Source organism: Molossus molossus, unplaced genomic scaffold, assembly GCF_014108415.1.
Source record: "Molossus molossus isolate mMolMol1 unplaced genomic scaffold, mMolMol1.p scaffold_m16_p_15, whole genome shotgun sequence".
Classification (NCBI taxonomy): Eukaryota; Metazoa; Chordata; class Mammalia; order Chiroptera; family Molossidae; genus Molossus; species Molossus molossus.
Window position 1 is genome coordinate 14595315 of NW_023425350.1, and position 25898 is coordinate 14621212.

Genomic DNA, 25898 nt, shown 5'->3' on the forward strand with positions numbered 1-25898 from the left:
GAATTCTGTATTTGAAATAGAAAAATACCTGACTGACCCCTCCTTTAATAATCTACTTCTGTAATAACCTAGTAAATATAAAGTTTGGTGATTCTTAGGCTTTGCAATGAAGTTCTTTTTAAACTTTTTAGCTTCATTTCATTGAGTCAGGACCTTTATTTTAACTGTGTTTTTATTTTTTTACTGAGGTTTTTGAGCATCTTATTTAATCTGTTACTCCGTTTCAAAAGTAACTTTCAGAGGTGATTCCTTAAAGTAGTAAACATCTGGAGAGCTTCATGAGTTTAGCATGAATATATTCTGATGAAACTTTCTCGAGATGCTCTCAGATTCAAAGTTAGAGAAGCATGTCATTTATTGGCAGAAACATATTTGTAAAATATTCTGGCTTATTTTCTAACAGGGAGGTGGATTAGATGTATTATCTGAGAGATTTCCACCACAACAAGCAACACCACCTTTAATGATGGAAGAAAGACCCAACCTTTATTCCCAGCCTTATTCTTCTCCTTCACCTACTGCCAGTCTCACTAGCCCTTTCCAAGGCATGGTCAGGCAAAAACCTTCATTGGGGACTATGCCTGTTCAAGTAACACCTCCCCGAGGCGCCTATTCACCTGGCATGGGCATGCAGCCCAGGCAAACTCTAAATAGACCTCCAGCTGCACCCAACCAACTTCGACTTCAACTTCAACAGCGATTACAGGGGCAACAGCAGGTGAGTACTTTTGTTTAGCAGGTGATATTTTTTAAAGGCATGTGTTTTCTTTGAAATAAGACAGCCCAATTGCTACAACAAAGGTGTCAAGTCTACTCCCAGAACCTTTATGAAAGACTTAAAATACCATCCTTGGCCCTGGTTGGTTTGGCTCAGCGGTTAGAGTGTCGGCCTGCGGTCCAGAGGTCCAGAGGTTCAGAGAGACCCGGGTTCAGTTCCCGCTAAGGGCACATACCTCAGTTGCAGTTTGTCCCCGGCCCTGATTGGGTCGTGCAGGAGGCAGCCACTCGATGTGTCCCTTTCACATCTATGTTTCTCTCTCTCTCTCTCTCTCTCTCTCTCTCTCTCTCTCTCTCTCTCTCTCTCTTCCTCTCTCTCCTTCCCACTCTCTCTGAACAATAAATAGAAAAATGTCCTTGGGTGGGGATTAAAAAAAAAAAAAAGAAAAATACCATCTTTGGCCTACTAGGATAAGAAAAGGGGACATACTCATTCAAAGACTGTTGGCTCACCCTGGCTGGGTTGGCGCAGCAGGTAGAGCATCAGCCTGCGGTCCAGAGAGACCCCGGTTCAGTTCCCGCTAAGGGCACATACCTCGGCTGCAGTTTGTCCTTGGCCCTGGATGGGTCATGCGGGTGGCAACCACTTGATGTGTCCCTTTCACATCAATGTTTCTCTCTCTCTCTCCCTCCCACTCTATCTGAACAAAATATGGAAAAGTGTCCTCGGGTGAGGATAAAAAACAAAACAAAACAAAACAAAGACTGTTGGCTCATAACAAAGTACTTTGAGACCTACAGTTTAAAAACAATTTAGTCTTGTTTTTAAAATAAAAAATATTTAGGATGAACATCATACGTTTATGAAATTAATAAAGAGAAACCTAGCTTAATTTGTAGAGTATCAAGAAATACTGTTTATGACTGTTGAAACAGAAAATGAAGTTTATGTTGTTTGAAGTTGGAGTGATGTTATACTAGGAGAATATAAGAAAGGTAGTTTGGGGGTTTTGGGTGTTGTGGGTGAGTTCAGTCTCTCTCGTGAAAGATAATGAGTAGGTGTAGCGGCATAGATAGTTAAGACTTATATGCAGCAGATAAAAAGATAATCCTCAAGAACCAAAAAAGGTTAAAATTATTGTCTCTGAGAAGTGGGACTGGGGCTGTAGATCTCTGTTTCTTCATATTAATTCTTCTGTATTTTTTAAAACCATAGTGTATATTGCTTCAGATTTTTTTTTTTAATTTTTAAAGAAATTTCCTGCAGCTTTACTAGTTCAGGAAGGAAGAAAAGGAGATAAATTAGAAAGGCGGCATGCTATAATGGTGGTAAGAATAAGTTCTGGTTTCAAATCCTGGTGCTAACCTTAACCTAGGTGGTTCAACAATCAGATTATCTACCCTTTTCAAGCCTCTGGTTCTTCATTTATAAAAAATGTCTAATAACTAATTCCTTTACCTCATAGGTGGTTGTGTGGATTGAATGAGATAATGCATGTAAAGCTGGCATGTGGTAGCACTTAATAAATACTAGCTGTTACTATAAAATTATATTCAATAAATACAGTAAATAAGACGTACTTGCATTTCACTTAAAAGATAATGAAAGAGAGAAAGAGAAAGGAAAAGATGAGATAGGAAAAATAATTTAATGGTAGAATAATGAAAAGAAATAACTTTATAAGTGTTGGAGTGGAGTAAAGGACTCAAAGAGAAACTAATGGAAGAGAAGGAAGAAAAGAGAGACAGAGAAAGGGAGTAGTAATATGTTCTGAGAATAAGTTAAAGATAAATTACTTCTGTTATAACTTGTCATTCATTGTAAGATAGAGAGCATACGAAGAGGAAATGCTTAATAGTTTCTCTATAATTTTTCATAAAACATATTTAAGGGGACTATGTTAGGTATTCTGAGGAAGACAGAAAAAAAGATACAGGCAACTTTCAGAACTTATAGTCAGCTTGGCGTATTTAACACATAAATGCCCAAAAAGTTAAATAACAGTGCCAGCCATAAGTGATTAAGTGCTAAACCAAAAAGGAGTGGAAAATGTAGGTATGCTGATTTCCTCATTTTACAGGATAGAGTTCAGTAAATGCTGTCTAAAGTTACAGGTTCAGAGAGCAAGGCCAGCTCAACAATCTAGGTCAGGTTCCTGAATAGATGAAATGATAATTCATACTTAGTTTAGAAGAAAATTGTATTTACTTTGATTTGCTCCCAAAGCAGTTGACAAGCAGAATAGCCATGCAAAAAATGTACATGAAATAAGGATACAAACTGGTGAACATGGCTCTTCATTGCTTCCTTTTAAATATTATGGAAGCATGTCCAAAGTTTGGAAGTCTTGGTAACTCAAAAGAGTGATATATCCATTAAGTTGGACAAATACAGAATTTGGGGCACACTGTTTTAAGCCCTGAGATATGTCAGTACACAAAAACTTACACTGCCATGTAAGACAATAACTCTGTTACCTAATGACCCACATTATCCAGACCTGGATTCAGGGCTATACGTTCTGTTCAGCAGTGGGGCACACAGTCCGTAATGGCTCTTGCACTGCAGTCTTCCATGTGGGGAGGAGTTCTGGCCAAGGCTTGTCTCAGCAATAAGGGAAATAGAAAGATCAACTAAAAGTAGTAAAGCAAAAAAAAAATATCTTGACTCAGATATTGAGATGATGCAAAATAGAGACATGTCCAGGTGTGGTTACTTCAGAAACTCAAGGATATTGTCAAGGACCCAGGTTCTTTCTGTCTTTTTACCCTGTGATCCTTGGCAACTAGAAAAAATGGCTGCCATAGTTACAAATACCACATGCAAACAAAACTAGCATGGAAAACAAGACTATGTCTTTCCTATGCATCTTGTTTTAAAAGCCATGAAACTTTTTCAAACGACTGGTATCCCTTCTTCCTCCATCCACCACCACCTACCCCCGAAAAAAGAAAAAGAAAGAAAAAATTTCCTCCCATGTCTGGCTAGCTAGAATTGAGTCACATGCACACCCTTAATCGACTGCTGGCAAGAATTGACTTAGAGTACTCCTGGAGATCTGTGATTTGGGATAATTAGCTGAATAAAATTCTAAATTCTGTCATCAAGGAGGAAGAAGAGAGTAAATGGCTGTGTTGGCAATAACAGTACCTGATAAAATCAAGAAATTAAGATTTAAATAAACTATTTAAAATTATATAGGTAAATTCACAGTTGGGATCAAATGGGGGAACTAAAGTGAAACATAGACCCTTCTACTTTAAATTTCATTAAAAGTAGATTGTATATTTTAACTAAGTTTGCATCAGTACAGGGAAGGGGGAAAGAGAATACCATCATCCTACTAAGAGTTTTGAAATATAGAAAGCATATGTAAGAAATAAAATTATAATTTACAAATAATACATCTGCTTGCATAGAAAATCCAAGGGAATTTACAGGGAACTTAGAACTAATAGAGAAGTTCAGCAAGGTTTCTGGATAAAAGAACAAGAAATAAAAATTAATGACAATCCTTTTTATTAGCAACAACCAATTAGAAAATATAATTTCAAAATATATCACAATATGCAAAAGTAAATCATAATTAAAAGTCAAAAAGAAGATCCAGATAAAAGATATTTGTTAATTTAAAGGCTATTATAAAGACAGCATTCATTCTCAAGTTAATCTATAAATTCAGTGGAATTCCAATAAAAATCTCAGCATGGAATTTGACATATAGATGCTAAACTTATTTTGGAAGCATGAATACAACCTTAAAGAAGAATGAGGATGAACTTGCCCTACCAGATATCAAGATTTAAAGCCAAGTTTTTAAAATTAAAACATTGTGGAACTGCCATAGGATAGACAGTTCTACTAATTGGAATGTAATAGAGAGCCAAGAGACACACTAGACATATATAGAAACTTAATACGTGACAAAAGTGGCAGTGGGGAAACGATGGCCTGGTAATAAATGCTGGTACATTTAGCTCTCCACGAGGGGAGGAATTAAATTAGATCCTTTTGTCATGCCATATACAAAAATAAATTCTAGATGTGTTAATGACCAAAATGTGAATATGAGAAGAGCTCTGTGGCCCCTTATAAAGAGGACATAAAGGAAAAGGTTGATGTTTGCGTTAAAATGTAAAACCATAAATGAGATTGAAAGACAAGCTACAGGCTCAGGGAAGTTATTTCAGGGAAAATATTTGCAAACCCATATAACAGACAAAGGATTACTACCTAGAATACGTCAGATTCATAACATGGTGTTTTTAATACATTTACCTTACTGATTGATATCATGTTTACTTGTTGTTCATACCCTCTTCTCTCTTGCCAAACACAGGAGATGTAAGCTTCTAATAGTCAGGAAGTGAGCATCGTGCCTGATGATCTGAGAAGAGAAGGGGACGTCCACAGATATATATCATAGTTTGCTTCTTTTTAATGGATCTTAAGAACAGTTTTAAAACATATGATCTCTTGACCTTAAGTATATCTCATTGACTGGATGGTACAGTTAAGAATAATTTCCCACTGGAGGACAGGAGGAGAAAGAGTACCCTAGGAAACTAGTATAGATGCATTGGTTGAGATGGCAAAATGAAGGAAGGAGCTAGTGATTAAGAAGAAATACAAAGTTAAAGCCTGTAGGTATAGTGTCTGCTTACATCTCAAATAAGCAAAGAGTCAAGAAATATACTCATAATACCTGTGAGAACTTATAAAGTTCAATTTGAAAAAAAGACAACAGCAAAAAATGGGTAGGTCTACTGCTTATAGAAAATAGTATAATATTGGCTGACAAAAGATACAATTATTCTATTCCAGTTTTATTTTATTCTTCTCCAGCAAGGGACATGATCTTCATACTATCAAAAAATAATAATAATATGAAGAGGAAGCCCTGGCCAGTTTGGCTCAGCGGTTAGAGCGTCGGCCTGCGGTCCGGAGAGACCCGGGTTCGGTTCCCGCTAAGGGCACGTACTTCGGTTGCAGTTTGTCCCCGGCCCTGGTTGATCGTGCGGGTGGCAGCCACTCGATGTGTCCCTTCACGTCGATGTTTCTCTCTCTCTCTCCCTTCCTCTCTCTCCCTCCCACTCTATCTGTACAAAAAATGGAAAAATATCCTCGGGTGAGGATAAAAAAATATATATATATATATGAAGAGGAAGTAATAGTTAAGACAGATAAACAGATAAGGTATACGTCCAGATATGTTCGTTGTTAGGGTACTGAAGAAAGATATGGATCTGGTGTAAGAAACACTATTGATAACCTTTTAATCAATTTGTTAAAGTGATATAATTTGTTATAAAGAATAGAAGCAACAAGAAAATAGATCTAAGTTCAAAGAACAGAAACTACAGAGAAGCAGGTTTCACCTTCAGATTTCTGGCAATAAAAATTGCCTGATAAAAGAATAAGCTTCTTTTTAAAAAAATCCTTGGAGAGCACTTGAAATCTTGCTCCCCACCTTATGTCATAAGTTTGGCCCAAACTCATTTTTTTAAAAAACAAAAAAAACTCTTTGGCTTGCAAGAATGTATGCAGTGGCTATATCAGGATTCTTACTCTTGGCACTACTAACATTCTAGGGCTGAGTGATTCTTGCTGGGGGGGGGGGGGGGGCTTCTCATGCAATGAAGGATGTTCAGCAGCATCTCTGGCCTTTACCCACCAGATGCTAGCAGAAACCCCTCCTCACGTTGTAACAACCAAAAATGTCTTCAGGCATTGCCAGTTGTCCCTTGGAGAGCAGAATCATCCCTGATTGAGAACCTCTGGGACAGAAAATCATCTTTTAGATTTACTATAGAAAGACTTCTTACTAAGGCATTGAAAAAAATCCATTCAGGCAGACAAAATGACAGCTATCCTGAACTGTATATGTGTATATGCACACATGTACATGTTTGGGTGTGTTTTATATGCGGAGGCTGGGTTTGTATCCTTCCACTGGACACAAGCCCTGCATTTCCTTTTGTAATACAACAAGCCTTTTGGCCTGCCCTTTGTAGGCTTTTGAACTGTGTTCCCAGGACTACCAACCTGTCCTTTCATGTCCCAAACTCCAAAGGTTAAGATTTAGATTTCCAAGGAGACAAAGGATATGGTGATCCTTTGGGGAAGACTTCCTTGGAAGAAGTAGAACTTCACCTACTTGCTGGAAAATGGGTAACATTTTGGTAATTAGAAGAAGCTAGTTGGAGTGAGACAGTTGTACACATGGATAGTCAAGGGAAGGGAAACATGAACAATAGTTGTTTTATAGGCAGAGATCAATCCATTTTTCTTTAATAGAACTCGATTGTAGATTGCTGCTATTTAGAGTAATCCTTCTAGTTTTAAAAATAGCTTATTTTCTAAGGGTTGTTTTGTTTTTTGTTTTTCATTTTTACTATTTCTCAAGCATCTTTTCTCCACCCCCACCCACTTAATTGTCACCATATCTCAAATGTATAACTTTATATATTGGAAGGATATATATATATATAGCTATAAATGTGGAATCCCAGCTCCCACTCCCCCGTCAGTTTTACTTCTCTGCATCACCAAGTATTAAAGTATTTCGCTTATCCTTATTGCCTTCTCTTTTTCTTATACTTGCTGCTCTTTCTGCTTGAAGTTAACCTTTCAAGGTCCCATTGAGCTCACTCCTGTTCTTTCTTTCTTTTTTTTTTTTAATCCTCACCTGAAGATATTTTTCCATTTATCTTCAGAAAGAACTAGAGGGAGGGAGGGAGAGAGAGAGAGAGCCAGAAAGCCATAGATGTGAGAGAGACACATCAATTGGTTGCCTCCCACATTACCTGAAACACAACTGAGGTACACACCCTTGATCGGAATTGAACCTGCTACTCTTTGGTCCGTGGACTGATGCTCTGACTGCTGAGGCAGACTAGCCAGGGCAGTCCTGTTCTTTGTCCCTGCCTTCATGCCATAGGCTAGTTGTTGGTCATCTATGCTGCTGTAGATGTCTGTATATTTGGATCACAGCACTGTGCATTGTACTGTTCTGGATTAGCTCTGCCACTCCGCAGAGAATTCCCAGAAGATGGAAACTGCTCACCTTGGTAGCCTTCAAACTTTATATACAATCTATGAACAATGAGTTTTTTTGATAAATCTTTATGAAATTAACAGTTTATTTAAACATATGCCCGTGATCTCTTGAATTTAAGAAATATATAGATTTTGATACTGAAGCGACCCTTTGACTTTTAAAACCATAATGTTGGTATCTTTATTTTTGAAGTGATTCTGAATGTTTTATCCTATTCTACAATGCCTGAAAGTTGTAATTTTAGTATTTAAATTATATTGTGTCTGGCCAGTGCGGCTCAGTGGTTGAGCGTCGACCCATGCACCAAGAGGCTGCCAGCTCTATCCCAGTCAGGACACATGCCCAGGTTGTGGGCCTGATCCCTGGGGGAGGGGCATGCAGGAGGCAGCCAGTCAATGTTCTCTCTCATCGATGTTTCTGTCTCTCCCTCTCACTTCCTCTCTCTCTAAAATCAGTAAAGGAAAAAAAAAAAAACTAAGTTATATCAAGCTTCCCGGCACCACCACCACCTCGCCTCAGTTTGTTTTCTGGGAGTCAGAAAATGAATGAAACCCTAATTAAGAATTGAGCTTTTTAGACATGAAAGATTTAATCACTGTTCACAGCTCTTTGATTTTCTTACAAAACTTTCATGAGCTTTCTAGTTTGCATGTAGTATATTAAAATGTATAAAATTTATTAAAATAGCCCTGGCCGGTTTGGCTCAGCGGTTAGAGCATCAGCCTGCGGTCCGGAGAGACCCGGGTTTGGTTCCCGCTAGTGGCATGTGCCTCGGTTGCAGTTTGTCCCTAGCCCTGGTTGGTTGTGCGGGTGGCGACCACTCGGTGTGTCCCTTTTCACATCGATGTTTCTCTCTCTCTCTGTTCCTCTCTCTCCCTCCCACTCTACCTGGACAAAAAATGGAAAAATGTCCTCAGGTGAGGATGATAAAAAAATAAATAAATAAATAGAATTTATTAAAATATAATATATTCAAATACATATCAATATTTTTTTAATTCATGTTAGAGAGAGAGGAAGGGAGAGGGAGAGAGAGGGATAGAAACATTGATGAAAGAGAACATCAATTGGCCGCTCCTACGTGCCCCCCACTGGGTGTTTGGCCCACAACCTGGGCATGTGCCCTGACCAGGAATCAGACTGGCGACCTCTTGGTGCATGGGTCAACACTCAACCACTGAGCCATACTGGCCAGGCTATATCAATGTATTTTATAAGTAATTTATAACTTATGAAGTATCATATAAACAAAATAGTGTTGTTATTATTGTTAATATTATCTCTCTGGACAGTTTATTCATATCAAATTATTGAGCAAGAAATTCTTTAAGCTATAGATCATTTATAGGGATATATAACCTCCAAGGATGCTGGTTTAATTACCAGATAAGTTAAGGCATGTCTGTGACCTGGAACCCTAAGCCTGATATAGATAGCATCTTCCAAACCGGCATTTCATAGAAGATTGTTCTAGTAGATACTGTTAATGGCTATTTGTCAGAAAAAAAGATTTGTGATAAATAAGTTGCATAGTATATCCCCTTCTTGGAGATCCACAATGTGCTCATAGAATTACTGCAGTAAAGAAATCTGTTTCACCTTGTGTAACCCATCATTTCCAGTACTTAATACAGCACAGCATGCTATTTTCCTGGCACATCTATTAATATCCTGCAGAACAATGTTCTTTTAGAACACCAATTTGGGAACTGCTGGTCTAAAGTAATTACTTCTTCCAGTTAAATAAATAGTCCATTTTCTCAGACCATTTGGTTCTTACATAATTCTCTTCAGCTAATGAAATCACATTGGATTTTCCCCAAATATGTGCCTGTTAGACACCCTCCAAGTGAGAAGTATCTCAACTTTTCCATTTATCTTCCAGACCTTTGTAGAATGTGCCCAATTGCATACTTACCTTTTTACTCACAATGGTTTTATGACTTAGAGCTGTTACTTTTCTCTCCCTTCTTGCACTTACCTGAAATAACTAATTATTAACATGTTTTATCAAAGTATGATAAATGCGTGTGTGTGTGTGTGTGTGTGTGTGTTTAATCCTCACCTGAGAACACTTTTCCATTGATTTTTAGACAGAGTGGGAGGGGGGAGAGAGAGAGGGAGAGAGAGAAACATCAGTGTGAGAGAGACAGACCAATTGGTTGCCTCCTCAACTAGGGCCAGGGATCGAACTATAACCAAGGTACATGCCCTTGACCAGAAGTGAACCCGCGACCCTTTGGTTTGCAGGCCGACGCTCCAAACGCCAAAACAGCCAGAGCATGTGTGTGTGTGTGTGTGTGTGTGTTTTAGTGGTAGAGCATTTATGTCAGAACATTTGAAAATATAGTATACACACACATACCTGTAACGTGTTTCCGTAGTGTAGTGGTTATCACGTTCGCCTCACACACATACCTATATGCATATATATATTTGCATGTGTGTGTATTCTACTTTTAAAGCTCTGCCATATTTAGTATAGGGAGAAATATTTGATATATGATAGGAATTACGAGCCTATGGCAAATAAAAATAGGGAATAGTCTTACTAAATGTGCAATACTAAAAACTTGTTAGTAATCAATAAAATTTTTATATTACCTTTAAGGTCTGTGCTACATATTTTTATGTTGAAATATCTCATTTTTTTTCATTTTTCTCTAGTTGATACACCAAAATCGGCAAGCTATCTTGAACCAGTTTGCAGCAAATGCTCCTGTTGGCATCAATATGAGATCAGGCATTCAGCAGCAAATTACACCTCAGGTAATGTGAGAGAACCAGACATTGTTAGTACTTTTCTAACCGAGCCTTGTTTCCTGAAGTGTTGACTTGAGTGTCTTTGAAACGGTCGGTGAGCTGATCTTTTAATGATGTTTATAAGTATAGGTCTCTTCTAGAATGAATTTATAATGAACTTGTGATATCCCTTACTGATATTTGATCAAAAGCTGAGGGTTCTTTGTTTTGTTTATTGTTATTGTTTTCACTGCTATCAGATTCCAGCAGAAAGTAGAAAATTCTTACTGCTGTACTGAAGAGTGCTAGTGATAAGAAGCCTAAAATATGAGACTGTGTGAATGGTACCTGAAACCTGATCCAAACCCCATCACATTGCTGAGTTATCTTCACTATCTTGTGTTCTCAAGTCTGTCTGAGCATCAGTATTTTCTGTTTTTTTATTTATTTGAATGATTCTTGTACATGAACCCAGAGCCATTGGAACGTTAAACATAAAAAGAACTGGCCTGCCCTGGCTGGTTTGGCTCAGCAGTTAGAGTGTCGGCCCACGGACCAGAGAGTCCCGGGTTCAGATTCCGCCAAGGGCACATACCTTGGTTGCAGTTTATCCCCGGCCTTGGTTGGGGTCATGTGGGTGGCAACCAGTCATTGTGTCTCTCTCACATCAGCCTTTCTCTCTCTCTCTCTCTCTCTCTCTTCCTCTCTCTCTCCCTCCCTCTCTATCTGAAGATGAATGCAAAAATGTCCTCGGGTGAGGATAAAAAATTTAAAAAGCTGGCCTTCTAAGTATTATCTAGTTCTCACTCCCTACTTAACTTCCACACATAGTTTAATATTTTTGCTTTAACCACTTTTTTATGTTTCCTTAACCAAATTGACACAAAAATTTGGGAGATGAAGGATTTTAGAGGGGATTCAAACAAAACTCTTCATTTTCTCCATAAAATGGACCTAGATGGATTGGGGGCAACACTAACCAAAAGGATAAATACTGACAGTAACTGTTGGTAAGCAGCAGATATTGGCATCTTCATGGATACAGATTTGGGTATCTATGTCTCCTAAATCTTAGTGGTTAGCTCACGCAAGGGTAATTAGATTATAAGGAAATAAGACCCTATTTTGGAATTTGCATAAAGATAATTTCTACCAGAAAGGCATATGTCACACTTTCTTCTAGATCGGACTATATCTAGTTGGCAAGTTTAGTTTTAATGGAGCCATATGCTTTAATCGGGTCTTCAATCTGAATTGATATTTTCTGAGGAAGGCTTTATTGACATGCCATATTGCTTTGCAAATTAGATCAAAAACTGATTTCAACCTAATTTTACCACTTCTTTCTTCATTCATAATACCATAGCTATTAAAACACTCTAATACCTAGAGAGTCTTGTACTGCAACAATGATATAAAATAGCTGGTTCCACCTGACTGGTGTGGCTCAGTGGATTGAGCATCGTCCCATGGACTGAGAGAGGTCCCAGTTTGATTCCTAGTCAGGGCACATACCTCGGTTGTGGGCTCAATCCCCAGTGGGGAGCGTGTAGAAGGTAGCCGATCAATGTTTCTCTCTCACACTGATGATTCTATCTCTTTCCCTTCTTCTTTCTCTAAAAAAAAAATCAATAAAAGCATATTTTTAAAAAATAGCTGATTCCATTTGTTTCTGTGTATTATTTCATTTCTAATTAAATATTTTTTTTAGTAGTAATTTATTTGTCATTTGATCCTGGATTTCTGAATTTTCCTTTTTTAGTGGTATTTGTAGATTTTTTTAAATTATAAAGATAATACATGTTCATTATAGATAATTTTGAAAATACTGAGAAGAATATAGGAAAAAAAACCCACCTATAATCTCATTTTATTTATTTAAGTAAAGTGGAATAAATTATTCAGTGTGAAAAGGAGGACACTGTAAAATTTTTAGAAATGGAAAAGAAAAAAATCTCCTAACAACCTAATGTGAGATAAGGTAGAAGTCATCCATCACATTTCTTTCTCTTCTTTATGGTTTTCATGTTTCCTTAAACAACTTTTTATGACCTGTATTACAATACTAATCAATGTATACTTCTTTGACTTTCCTCAGTTCTGTGTCACTTTTTGAGATTTTGCATTTAACCCATTTTAATGGTCATGATATTGTTTTAGCACTTCTCAGCTACCTTTTTTTTTTAATCCTCACCTGAGGATATTTTCTCAAATATCTTCAGATAGAGTGGGAGGGGGGTAGAGAGAGAGAAAAACATCAATGTGAGAGAGGGACACACTGACTGGTTGCCTCCTACACAACCCTGACCAGGACCAGCAACAAACCCCAACTGATGTATGTGCCCTTGGCTGGAATCAAACCCACGACTCGTTGGTCTGCGGGATGACACTCTAACGCTGAGCCAAACTGGCCAGAGCTCAGCTACCTTTAACCTAATTCATTTTATCTCCTGTGATTATTACTTGAGGTTTTTGTTCCTTTTCAGTTTTATTTTTCTTTGTACACTGGTAGTTGCTACATATTTTGTTGCCCCAAGCTACTAGGCTTTATCTTGTAACCTTTCGTAGGTAGAGATTATAATAATATTAATAAGTGAAGAATTTTTCCTCCTTTGCAGCCACCCCTGAATGCCCAGATGTTGGCCCAGCGCCAGCGGGAACTATACAGCCAACAGCACCGACAGAGGCAGCTAATACAGCAGCAAAGAGCCATGCTTATGAGGCAACAAAGCTTTGGGAACAACCTCCCTCCCTCATCTGGACTGCCAGTGCAAATGGGGAACCCCCGTCTTCCTCAGGGTGCTCCGCAGCAGTTCCCCTACCCACCAAACTACGGTACAAATCCAGGAACCCCACCCGCTTCTACCAGCCCATTTTCACAACTGGCAGCAAATCCTGAGGCAACCTTGGCCAACCGCAATAGCATGGTGAACAGAGGCATGGCAGGAAACATGGGAGGACAGTTTGGGGCTGGAATCAATCCTCAGATGCAGCAGAATGTCTTCCAGTATCCAGGATCAGGTATGAGGATCACAGCATTGTTGCTTTTATAAGTACTGCGCACAGGTCTCTCTTTATGTGTGCTTCAGTTCAGTGACGTTGAAGCAGTGCTAAAGAAGGACACTGACATGGGAGTCAGGAGGTCCAGGTTCCAGACTCACCTTTTGCCAGTAAATGCTTGAATGATTTGAGGCTCGTATCTCTCTTTGATGGCTGATATTATTAAATTAGAGGATATATAAGGACATGTCTGCAAAGTACATTCTCTTATTTTCTTACTTTCTCTCATGAATACTTACAACAATCTAATGAAAGTTTATTTCACACAATGGATTTAAATACATTAACTCATAATTTGGATACAGTTTCTTTTATTATGTTGAAAACTCTGATAGTTTACCTAAGGATAGTCAATCTTCACAAAGTATCTCAGACTTCCCATTGGTGTCACCACTCAGCTGCTTAGGTTGTAAGCTATTCCTGCAATACTAGGCAACTCTCTGGCTTCCAAAAGGTTTTTTCTTTCTTAATCTTTCATTTGCACACTCTCACATCCTCTTTGTCCAGGTGATGATATCTTTTTTTACTCGTATCACTTTGAGACTCTAATAGGTAGTGGCAATAAAACACCTTTGATTAATCCATCAGGCTTAATCAAACTTTGACACAAAATTAATGGACAATTCCTGAAAAAATTGAAATAAATTCCTTGACTTTATAAGTGAAAGAAAAGGTAAATGTTAAGCTGTTTAAACATGAATATCGCCCTGGCCGGTTTGGCTCAGCGGTTAGAGCGTCAGCCTGCGGTCCTGAGAGACCCGGGTTCGGTTCCCGCTAAGGGCGCGTACCTCGGTTGCAGTTTGTCCCCGGCCCTGGTCGGTCGTGCGGGTGGCAGCCACTCGATGTGTTCCTTTCACATCGATGTTTCTCTCTCTCTCTCTCTGTTCCTCTCTCTCCCTCCCACTCTACCTGAACAAAAAATGGAAAAATGTCCTCGGGTGAGGATAAAAAAAAAATAAACATGAATATCAATGGGAAGGCAGCTTTTTGACTGGAATAAAATGGTGAAGTTATTTAGAGATTTTTGACATGGCAATATGCTCATCAACTTTGACAGCCAAATTAATTTAGACTTTTCATCCTTATAGCAACCAGTGCTATAATCCTTTGACTATCAAATTACGTGTAGGGAGACTTGTATCAGAGAGCACCAGAATTCTCTAAGACATTTTAATCAAAATTATGCCACATCAGTTCCCTTGTTTTCAAGACAATGAAGTCATCTTTGGCTGGTTTGTATCTCTAATACTGTCTGTGTAGGCAACAGAAGGACTATAAATCCACATTTTCATTATAAGATTGTCTGAACAGGAGTGGCCTTCCAAAAGAGTTTTATTTCTTACGACTTCTGTAGGCAAAGAATTTGACAAGGCCTTTTCACTTTACTCTAGCTTGCAGAAGTACTTTCTGCAACATCAGAAGCTTCTATAGTTGCCTGTTTACCCCTTCCTCTTGTAAAATCTCAACCTAGCCAACATGGCATGATATTGATTGCAGAGCCATAAATCAAAAGATTTATCTTATTCGTGGGTACGGGGAGACCAGCTACAAGTAAGCCAAACATTAATAAATACCCTAAGGATTTTTTTTCTTTTATAAAAAATAGTACTTCTGTCAATTTTCAGTCATGCTCTTTCCTTTAACACCTCTTCTCTGGAAAGCTGATGAAGGAGAACTTCCTATCCTGCTTTAGTTCCTTTAACAAAGCCACCTGGAAAAGCAGTGCTTCAAAGCCCCACTTCCTCGACGTTGACAAGATTTCTTTCAGGGTTGTGGGTCTAGTCTTTGATCTCTTGCATGTCAATATATAGAACACAGTGACAGGTAATGAGTGGGCGGGCCTTCCTCTTCCCCATGCGATGTAACCGGATGAGTTGCCACCCACCATGGGTGCTGTATCTGGTACCCAGATTTTTGTTCCAGCCCAACTTTTGATTGACAAAAAATTCCTTTCACAAAATAAGAATTTTTCTTTGATAAAGCCGGCAGTAATGCTACAAACAAAACCCAGAAGCTGGGTACAGTGGAGAGAACAGTAGTTTCATCCAAGTTGCAGACTGAAATGAAATGGCAGAACTTTCAGTTCTTCCATAAACTGCTTTAAAATAATAGAGGGGAGATGTTAGTTCTTCTGGATAGCATAAGAACACTTAAAGATAAAATGTTTATAATTTCTTCCACTGCTCTAAGGTAAAAACTTGCTCCAGTATGATCAGCAGCCTAGTAGAAGGCTTCAAGACCAGGTTTTGTGTTGGTACACATGCAAGTTCTGGAAAAGTTGCAACCTTTTCAAAGCAAGCCTTCTCAGGGAAAAGAAAAAGAGAAAAGCCACCACATTTCTGTAAATAAAGTTTTATTGGAACACAGCCATGCTCATTAGTTTATATATCATCTACAGCTGGTTTCACACAACAGAATTCTGTAGTTGTTACAGAAACCTTATTACTTGCAAAACCAAAAATATTTATTATTTGGCCCTTCGCAGAAAAAGTTTGCTGATCTGTGTTAATTGGTGATAGTAAAACCAAAAGATGAATGCATTAACTTAGCTTTAGTCCATTGTTTTGGCTTCTTTCAGCTTAATATAGGCCCAAAGTAACTGAAGGAACATATAGGTAACAGTAATGGCAGAGTATGCTTCCTTTTATTACTGAAAATAGAAATTTTTCCTAGGCTATTATGCTAATGAAGATGAGTACACTAGAACATAATTAGGCTTTTAAAGAATTATTTTATACAAAGGCAATATTCTAAGTAAATATGAGGGATATTTTTTAAAAATATTGTGCCCCCTTCATGAATTCCTTGTGAACAAACCCTTCCACCCACTCCTCTCATTGGTCTCATCTGCTCCTGTAGCTTCAGTGACCTCTTCATGCTGATGATTCTGTTCTCTATCTCTACACCAGATCTCTCAGCTCATGTACAGTTGCCTACCGGACAGACATACTTCAGTTTTCCACCAACACCCCAAACTCAACATGTCCAAAGTTAGACTCACCAACTCCACTTCACCTTCTTCCATATCTCAGTGTTCCAGCTATAACAAACTTCTCGGGTTCCAAGAAAGAATACACACCTTGTTCCCTTTTACTTCTAGGATTCTGATCATCTTGTACCCTCTGTCTAAAATATCCTTCCCTAGCCTGGCCAGTGTGGCTCAGTGGTTGAGTGTCAACCCATTTCCCTCACCTGTATCATTCCTGTTACTTCCTTCTCTCAGAGTTACCTCCTCTAAGAAACCTTCCCTGACACTCCAGTTATGAGCCTTCATTGAGAAATACATTCCATGTATTTCTTCGAAGATTCATTAAGTATCTACTCCCCACCCCCACCCAACTACTGTGCTAAGCGCCTGAGAAAGAGATTGAAATATCACACTTTGCTTACTCAAGAAACTTGCTGTTTAAAAATAAAGGCAGCTAAGTTAACAAGTGGCTAGGCAAAGTTAACGTAGTCTAGGCAAAGATGGAATTGTAGACTTTTTAAATTAGATTGTCTGATTCAAGGAATTCGAGGTCTTTGTATTGGCAGAACTGGGACTGGAACTCTAACCACCTTTCCAATTCTTTATTGATAGGCTGGTTCTTTCTACTAAAACTAGGTCATCTGATAAGGAAAACATGGCAGTTAAGATGTGAGATAAAGCCAGAAAGAAATGTCAAAAAGCATGGCGATGTATTTGCAGTCTCTTATTTACTGTTTACTTTGATCCCACAGGGTAATATCCAGAGTGTGATAAGTATCTTTTCCCCTTCAAATATATAGTTTTTATGAAAGAAATTATTTTATCATAAATAAGGTAAAAAATACATTAGTAACAGACAAGTGTTTATTAAGGCTCACAACCAAAATAGTTGAAATTTAAAATATAGAATTTATTCAAAGGCAGTCAACATATATGAAAATGGTTAACATGAATGGGAAAATAACCCACCCTGTAGAGTCCCACTTTTATAAATAGAAAAAAAATATTGTCTGTATTCTAAGTCAGAATTATTTACCAGAGATTAAATTACATATGGCAGAAATAGCAAGGAAAAAATATAGCTTTATTTATAAAATCTTGCCCTGGCTGGTTTGACTCGGCATTTAGAGTGTCGGCCCGCGGACCAGAGTGGCTCAGGTTCAGTTCCTACAAAGGGCACGTACCTTGGTTGTGGTTTGTCGCCAGCCCAATGGGGTTGTGTGGGTGGTGACCACTCGATGTGTCTCTCTCACGTCAATGTTTCTCTCTCTCTCTTCCTCCCCTTCTCTCTCCTGCTCTATCTCAAGGTAAATGCAAAAAAAATATCCTCAAGTGAGGATAAAAAAATAAATTAGCCCTGGCCGGTTTGGCTCAGCGGTTAGAGCGTCAGCCTGCGGTCCTGAGAGACCCGGGTTCGGTTCCCGCTAAGGGCGCGTACCTCAGTTGCAGTTTGTCCCCAGCCCTGGTTGGTCGTGCAGGTGGCAGCCACTTGATGTGTCCCTTTCACATCGATGTTTCTCTCTCTCTCTCTCTCTCTCTCTCTCCCCCTCCCTCCCTCCCTCCCCCCCTCTCTCTCCCTCCCACTCTATCCAAACAAAAAATGGGAAAAATGTTCTCGGGTGAGGATATTAAAAAAAAAAGTTCACACACACAGCCAATACCTCTTCCCACCAGCCAGAATAGAAAGTTCATAATTCATGGAGTGTCAGGCGGAATACTCAGAAGGGTTTTGCCTCAGTAATGAGCAAGACTGAACTTTGTCTGCTCTTGTCTCTTTAAGCACAACACCCAAAAGAATTAAACTGTTTTCATGTAACCATAACCCTGACAAATGTCAAAAATATGCAAAGGAATTTTTTAAATTGAGCACCTAACAAGGTAAAATTCACAATGTCTGGAATCATTTTTTTAAATTACCAGGCAAGCAAAGAAGCAGGAAAATATAGCCAATAATGAGGGGAAAAATCAGCCCATCAAAACCAACCTAGAAATTACACAGGTGATAGAACTAATAGATGGGGATGTTAAGACAATTATAAATTCTGCATTTATTTTGTATGTTCAAGAAGTTAGAGGAAAGCTTGAACATGTTAAGTCAAGGTATGGATAATATTAAAAAATCCAAAATCAAACTTCTGGAGATGAAAACTATAATGTCTGAGATGAAAAGTATACTGAATGGGATAAGACACAGATTAGACATTACAAAGAAAAAAAAATAGTGAACTTGAAGATACAGCAGTAGAGCCCTGGCCGGTTTGACTCAGCGGTTAGAGCGTCGGCCTGCGGTCCACAGAGACCCGGGTTCGGTTCCCCCTAGGGGCATGTGCCTTGGCTGCAGTTTGTCCCCGGCCCTGGTTGGTTCATGTGGGTGGCGGCCACTGGATGTGTTCCTTTCACGTCGATGTTTCTCTCTCTTCCTCTCTCTCCTTCCCTCTCTATCTGAGTAAAAAATGGGAAAATGTCCTCGGGTGAGGATAAAAAAAAAATTAAAAAAAAAAAAAGATACAGCAGTAGAAATTAGAGAAAAAAATATTTGAAACTACAGTAATTCATTTCAAATTTATCTTATAATTCAGTGCAGTTCCTATCAATAAACAAGCCCTGTCTAGGTGACCCAGTTGGTTGGAGCATCATCCCATACCCCAAAAGGTTTCGGGTTCAATTCCTGGTCAGGGTTGCAGGTTTGATCATTGGTCAGGGCACAAATGGGAGGTAACTGATCAATATTTCACTCTCTCTTCTTCTCTCTCTAAAATCAGTAAACATATGCTCAGGTGAGGATTTAAAAAAACAAAAACATGCTTTTTGAAGAAATTGACAAGCTTCTCCTAAAATTTATATGGAAATGCAAAGGGGTAGCCAAGACACAAAGTTGGATGACTACCAGTTTTAAAACTTTCCATAAAGTTACAACAATTAAGACACTGTGGTATTGGTACAAGTATAGACATATGGATCACTGCAACAGAATGATTGACTTTAATGGTCAATTGATTTTCAATAGTTTAATCAATAAATAGTCTGAATAAAAAGGAACAAATTACTGTTAACTGCTACAGAATGATTGAAGCTCAAAAATAGTATGCTAAGTGAAAGAAGCCAGACACAGAACACCTCATGATTATGTTTATATGTAATTTTCAAAAAAGAGGCAGATTGGTAGAGATGGAAAGCAGAGCAGTGGTTGCCTAAAGGCTAGAGGTAGTAGTAGTGTGATTGTTTATACACAGGCACAGTGAATATGGAGATGATGAAAATGTATAAACTGGACTGTGGTGATGGTTGTGTAACTCAATAAATTTATTTACAAACATTGAGTTGTGCAGTTCAGTGGGTGAATTTGATGCTATGTAGTTTATATCTCAATAAAGCAAAAAAAGAAAAAGAAAAAGGCTAGGAAGTCAAGAGCACACAAAGATGACTGAAGAGGAGTGGCTAACAAAACTCATTTTTCATTTCACACATGAGTGGTTCTTATCTTTGCTTTTTCAACTTATCTTTATTACACAAGTAATCTGTCATGTATGTTCATATGTGTTTTGGCCCTTAGAAATTCATGTAAGTAAGATAGAACAGGGAAAAAAATCACATGTAATCCTGGTATGCAAGTCAGCATCTTAGAATAGAAAATACTCTTCCAAACTTATTTTATATGTTTATTTATCTGTCTCTTTATACTGAAATTTCCTGCCTTATTTTTAAGAAACAGAATTTTATTTTCTGTTCTATTGATTAGGATATTTCTAAAGATCCTTGTGAGTTAATAAATGTATAGTGTATTCACATAAGTTAATTTGTGTTCATTTGCAGGAATGGTTCCCCAAGGTGAGACCACCTTTGCTCCATCTCTGAGCCCTGGGAGCTCCATGGTGCCGATGCCAATCCCTCCTCCTCAGAGCTCTCTGCTCCAGCAGACTTCACCTGCTTCTGGCTACCAGTCACCAGACATGAAGGCCTGGCAGCAAGGAGCAATGGGAAACAACAAGTAAGACAGTTTGTTCCTCAAGCATCCCTGATACTCTGCACATAAAAACAGCCATTCCTTCACAATCTAAATAGAAGGTTATTGGCTATTGCAATTTGAAAATTCAAAGAACTGAATTTTATGTTATTAGCAAAGAAAAATGATGATTTTTAAATCCTTTGAGTGATTCACAAGGCAAATTTGTGTGTTTACAGTAGAGAAACTGTAGTCTAGTGTCCCTCAATCTTTCATCCCACCCCAGCACACCTAGAGAATAGAACTTGAGGAACAGAAGTTCCCTGGAACAGGTGTAGTAATGGGTACTTATAAAAAAGTCTTTCTTTACAAAAGCACTTACTTAAAAATATAAAGCAAGAATGAAAATGTTAAAATTCAATAGAGTTGAATTCAGACAGGTTTCACTCTTCTCAGTATTTTTAATGGTTTCAAGGCTTCTTGAGTCATTCTGCCTTACCCAGCTTTTTGAATCTAGATTTTCAATGTCCCCATCTTGCCCATTTTCCTTAGAATTATCTCACTAAAGTAATTTCCCCCCAAATCCTGGCTGATGAACTTTTCACACATCATTTGAGATTTTTAAGGGTTTTAATTTGGTTCTAATGACAAGGAAGCCATTTGATCTGACAGCATAATAAGTAAGGCAGTTAAAGTTGAAAACTCAAGACCATATTCTCTTAAAGTTCACTGAAAGGTGAAAGAGGAAATTTTGTGAGAGAACTATGTAGCTCTCAGTGAAGACTGTAAAAAACTGTGTAGCTCTCAATTGGTACTGGGTATAAATTAGGTAGAAATGGAACTGTCTACATAACATGCAAGAAGAATTTAGTCTCCTAATGTATCCTAATCCCAGCTTCCTAAATCCACTTAAGATTTCATGGTCTGTCATTGTAATTACTCCCTATAGGCACTCTCAACTTCCTTGCCCAGCTCTCCCTTTTTCGCACCTGTGCTTGGCAAAGTGCTCCTAATGAAATTCAGCTTAAACTCTTGCTCCATAGCTACACTTAGCATTTAAATGTGGCTTGAAAAAAAACAGTCATGCTGACAGGTCTGTTCCCCTTGACAATTAAATTCATTAAAAGACTATACTCTGTCACTCCCTTTCCTCCCATTCCTTCTTGAACCAACCAGACTTTTCATCCCTACCACTCCACCAGAAGTATTCTTGTCAAGGTCATTATGTCAAGAGCAGTGAGCATCGCTAGAACTTGACATAGTCAAGAATTTATTCTTTCTTGGCACTCTTTCTTCATTTGGTTTCTGGAACAACTTTCCTCTTGAAATGTGACCCTCCTATTCTCTCAATTTTCTCATCTCCCTGATCTCCATTTGAGGGCCACAGAGCTCCTTCAAGGATCTCTTCCCCATATCTACTCCCTTGGTTATATCACCCAATCTTATTGCCATACGTGCTGTCTCTGTGCTGTGACTCCCAGATACAAATCTCTAGCCCAGACTTCTTCCCTGAACACCATACTGTATATACAACTGTCTAATCGACATCTTCACATAGAAGTCTTATAGGCATCTCGAACAACATGATGAAAACTAAGTGACATTCTTCCTAAAACATGCTCCTCTTCTACTTTTCCCCATCTCAGTAAACAGCTCCATTTTTTCAGTTATTCAAAAAACACCTTTTCTCGCCCTGGCCAGTTTGGCTCAGCGGTTAGAGCGTCGGCCTGCAGTCCGGAGAGACCCGGGTTCGGTTCCCACTAAGGGCACGTACTTCGGTTGCAGTTTGTCCCCAGCCCTGGTTGGTCGTGCGGGTGGCAGCCACTCGATGTGTCCCTTTCACTTCGATGTTTCTCTCTCTCTCTCCCTTCCTCTCTCTCCCTCCCACTCTATCTGTACAAAAAATGGAAAAATATCCTCGGGTGAGGATAAAAAAAAAAAAACACCTTTTCTCTTTTTCTTACATCCCACATCAAATATTCCATCAGCCAAAATGTCATCTTAGCAGCTCTCACTTGTTAGCTGTCCCACTTGCACACTTTGATGCAGGCCACCGTCCTCTTTTCCCTGGCCCATTGCAGTAGCCTCCTGTCTCCAAGCATCCACCCTTGCTCCACTACAGCAATCTTCAGCCAGAGCGATGCTTTTTAAAACACAAGGTAGTGTGTCAGTCCTTTATTCAAAACTCTCCAGCTTACTCAACGTACAATATAGGGCTGTAAAACCGCACTTAATCCTGCTCCTAGGTACTTCTCTGACCTCATCTGCTATTCTCATCACTCAGCCTGCCACACTGGCTTCTGTTTATTCTTCTGTACCTCAGATGTGCCAAGTACATTGCAAACTCAGGACCTTTGCATTTTTAAATCGCTCTGCTGGAATGTTTTCTCAGTAGTCATGCTTTGCTCTCTCACACTTCAAGTCTACTTAACGTCACCTTGTTAAACATAGATATTGAATGTCACCATAGTAAACTTCCCTGACCATCAGTTCTAAAGCAACACCCCCCCCCCCGCCTTCCCTTTCCCTTCTTCAGTGTTTAACACTTGACAGATGGTATGTTAGTTTGTTTATTTATGATCTGTCTCTCCAACTAAAACATAATCCTCATAAGAGTAAGGGCTTCATTTTATTTACTCTAGAACAGGTAAGACTTAATATATGTCTCTTGAACAAATGAGTGCAGATTTCCTTTTCCTACCTAAGTCACTTCTTGGATTCAGATTCAGATGTGGACTTGAGTTTTGTTGTACTTCAGCCGTTTCTGTGAACTTTGACTTTCCCAAATCATTTGAGAAAGAAAATAATTATCACCAACTCTTCAAACATTCACACTTGCTTATTTGGTTCATATGTAGAAGCTTATTAGTAACACAGGCAGCATATATTTTGTGACCACGCACTGTCTCTGTTGCACAGTGCAGGGTATCACAAGGAACGGGGAAATAGCCCTGCTATCAAGTTACCAAGAGTCTAGGTGAGAGGAGTAGGGTGAAGAGAAGTAATAGATAAAACAAAGAATCATTAAATAGAATGATGTGTTCAGAGACAGTATAATGTGATTCTTTTTCATTATCTCTTTGGTGGCATGAGGAAAAAAGGGTTAAACCAAATCTGTTTGTTCTGGAACTAGGCAGCTTTCTGTGTAACACTAGTTGGGACGGAGAGTCCTAGTGCTTATTAGCATTTTAAAGGCTAAGAAGGCCTGTTGCTTAACCCTTTGCTTCTCAGACTTACTTCTCCAGGAATTCCTCCCTGCTTGTTAGTACCTGTCATGTCTGTGGAACCCTCTTTAGGCCAAAGTCTTAATTTTCCCTTTCCCCCCACCCTGATTTAGGGGCTGCCTTATGCTAGCTTAAGGAAACTGATGACTGCCATGAGGCCCACCAGGAAAGCAGAGGGAGGGGTCCATCATGCATTGGGCTTAGGGTGCCAGTGAACCCACAGTCCATTCCAGGACCTGGAATAGTGACTGATGCCTCACACTGGATTGGTCTTCTTCCCATGGTGGGAGAAACCAAAATGGATCTATTGGCAGGAGAAGTTTGAAAGAACTTAATGTATAGTCCCAAATATAAATTTGACAAGAAATTAAATCCTAAGCTTTCTCTACCAAGTATGACATCATCACAGTCCTTGAAGCTTCTGCATGCATTAACTTACATAAAGCCTGAGCCTCCACAGTGGTGACTGATCTGTCAGTTGACAAATGAGCATTGTCTGAGGCAGAAATGTTCTCAGAAAGTGGGCAGTAGACTAATAGGTTTTTTCCTCTCCTTTAATTGCGGGGACACTGCCTCACAAGCATACACACTGTGCAGATATAAGTGGTTTACAGATGCATTATTGGTCATTTCCTACGCAAATAATTTTCTTTTATTTGTGTTTTATAATTACTTGGGGAATATTTGCTACTTTTCTTCAGACATGATAAATAGGCTGTTTCTCACCTGTTGACGCCAGTATGATTACCTTAACCTGCCGGAAGCTATCCTGCCTACCTCCCAAGAGCTAGCAAGGAATAGATAAGCCACTGATGGGGGAAATCCTTTTTTTAGTTAAATTCTCCATAATTAACATTAAACCAGGTAGCATTTTACCAGCAGCTTATTGTTTAACAACTGATAGATAATCATCAACATTTGGTGTTTTGTAGAACTTACAAAAGACATAATTTATATATTTGCCTTTAGATGTGTATTATCTGTATCACATAGAATTTGGGGGGTTCACATATAAAGTTTTAGGTTCTATTTACTTAGAGTTTATCCCATCCTATTTTACCTACTAATAGAAACTGGTTTAACATTTGACATCTTGGAACCATTTTAATGGTTAATTGAGGAAACTTCAGTTATCTGGAAGATTTACTTATGTGGGAAACCTTTCTTAATTCAGATAATTGGGCCTATCAACTCTGATACTAGGCCAGATGATTGTAACTTAAAATGAGTTATTTTTAGTTATTAAACCCCTTGGGCGGAGTTCAAAATGCTTTTGAATTCTACTCAATCCTTAAATATTGTAATAAGATAAAGCATATGTATAACTTAAGAATGTAAATGTGTTCTTTGGAATTCTATCTAGTAATTAAGAAATAGAGTCCAGTCACATTATTCCCATGTTCATGACCAGTGGGTGTAATCGGGATTGTTTTTGAGTTAACAGTGTATTCAGTCAAGCTGTCCAGAACCAGCCCACGCCTGCACAGCCTGGAGTGTACAACAACATGAGCATCACCGTGTCCATGGCAGGTGGAAACACAAATGTTCAGAACATGAACCCAATGATGGGTCAGATGCAGATGAGCTCTTTGCAGATGCCAGGAATGAACACTGTGTGCCCTGAGCAGGTAAGTGGCACAATTGGCACACTTGCTACACACACACACCACACCTTACCATACCACAAGTTATTATTCTAAGAAAAGTCAGGCGTGTTTACAGTTACTCATCAAAAATAAGACACTTCTTTATTCTTTCCCACTATCTTTTGATAATAACTGTCCCTTAAAATATACGATGGAAATTTTGTCAGTCATAAGATTTTAGTCTTAGGAGATTTTAGTGTTTTAGATTTATTATAAAATTATACATAGAATACATTGGCTTGGAACTTAGCCCTTTATATTCTGAACACATTTTCTTCATTTCTCCCTTTCAGTTTAATATTTATTTAGTACTTGCTATGTGCAAAGATAGCTCTATAGAAGATAATATTAACAAGCTAGGAAGATACAGCATGAACAAAGGATCAGTTGAATAGTAGGACAAAACAGCTGTGTTTGTGGACCCCCACAGGACCATACATATTCTGTCAGATGAGGGGTATATACAATTAACTACTGAAGGTGTAAAGGAAAAAGTTCCTGATTATCACAGCATGATCTAGACAGGAATAGAAGTTG

General features: G+C 38.6%; 1 protein-coding gene across 1 annotated transcript in view; it reads left to right on the top strand.

Moving 5' to 3' along the window:
* Positions 1–25898, top strand: part of NCOA1 (nuclear receptor coactivator 1) — a 238721-nt gene that overhangs the window by 198630 nt on the left and 14193 nt on the right. The window contains exons 19-23 of the mRNA XM_036262485.1: positions 404–718; positions 10446–10547; positions 13139–13541; positions 20362–20536; positions 25160–25343. Coding sequence (XP_036118378.1) covers positions 404–718; positions 10446–10547; positions 13139–13541; positions 20362–20536; positions 25160–25343 — 1179 coding nt within the window. The remainder of the gene's footprint in view (positions 1–403; positions 719–10445; positions 10548–13138; positions 13542–20361; positions 20537–25159; positions 25344–25898) is intronic.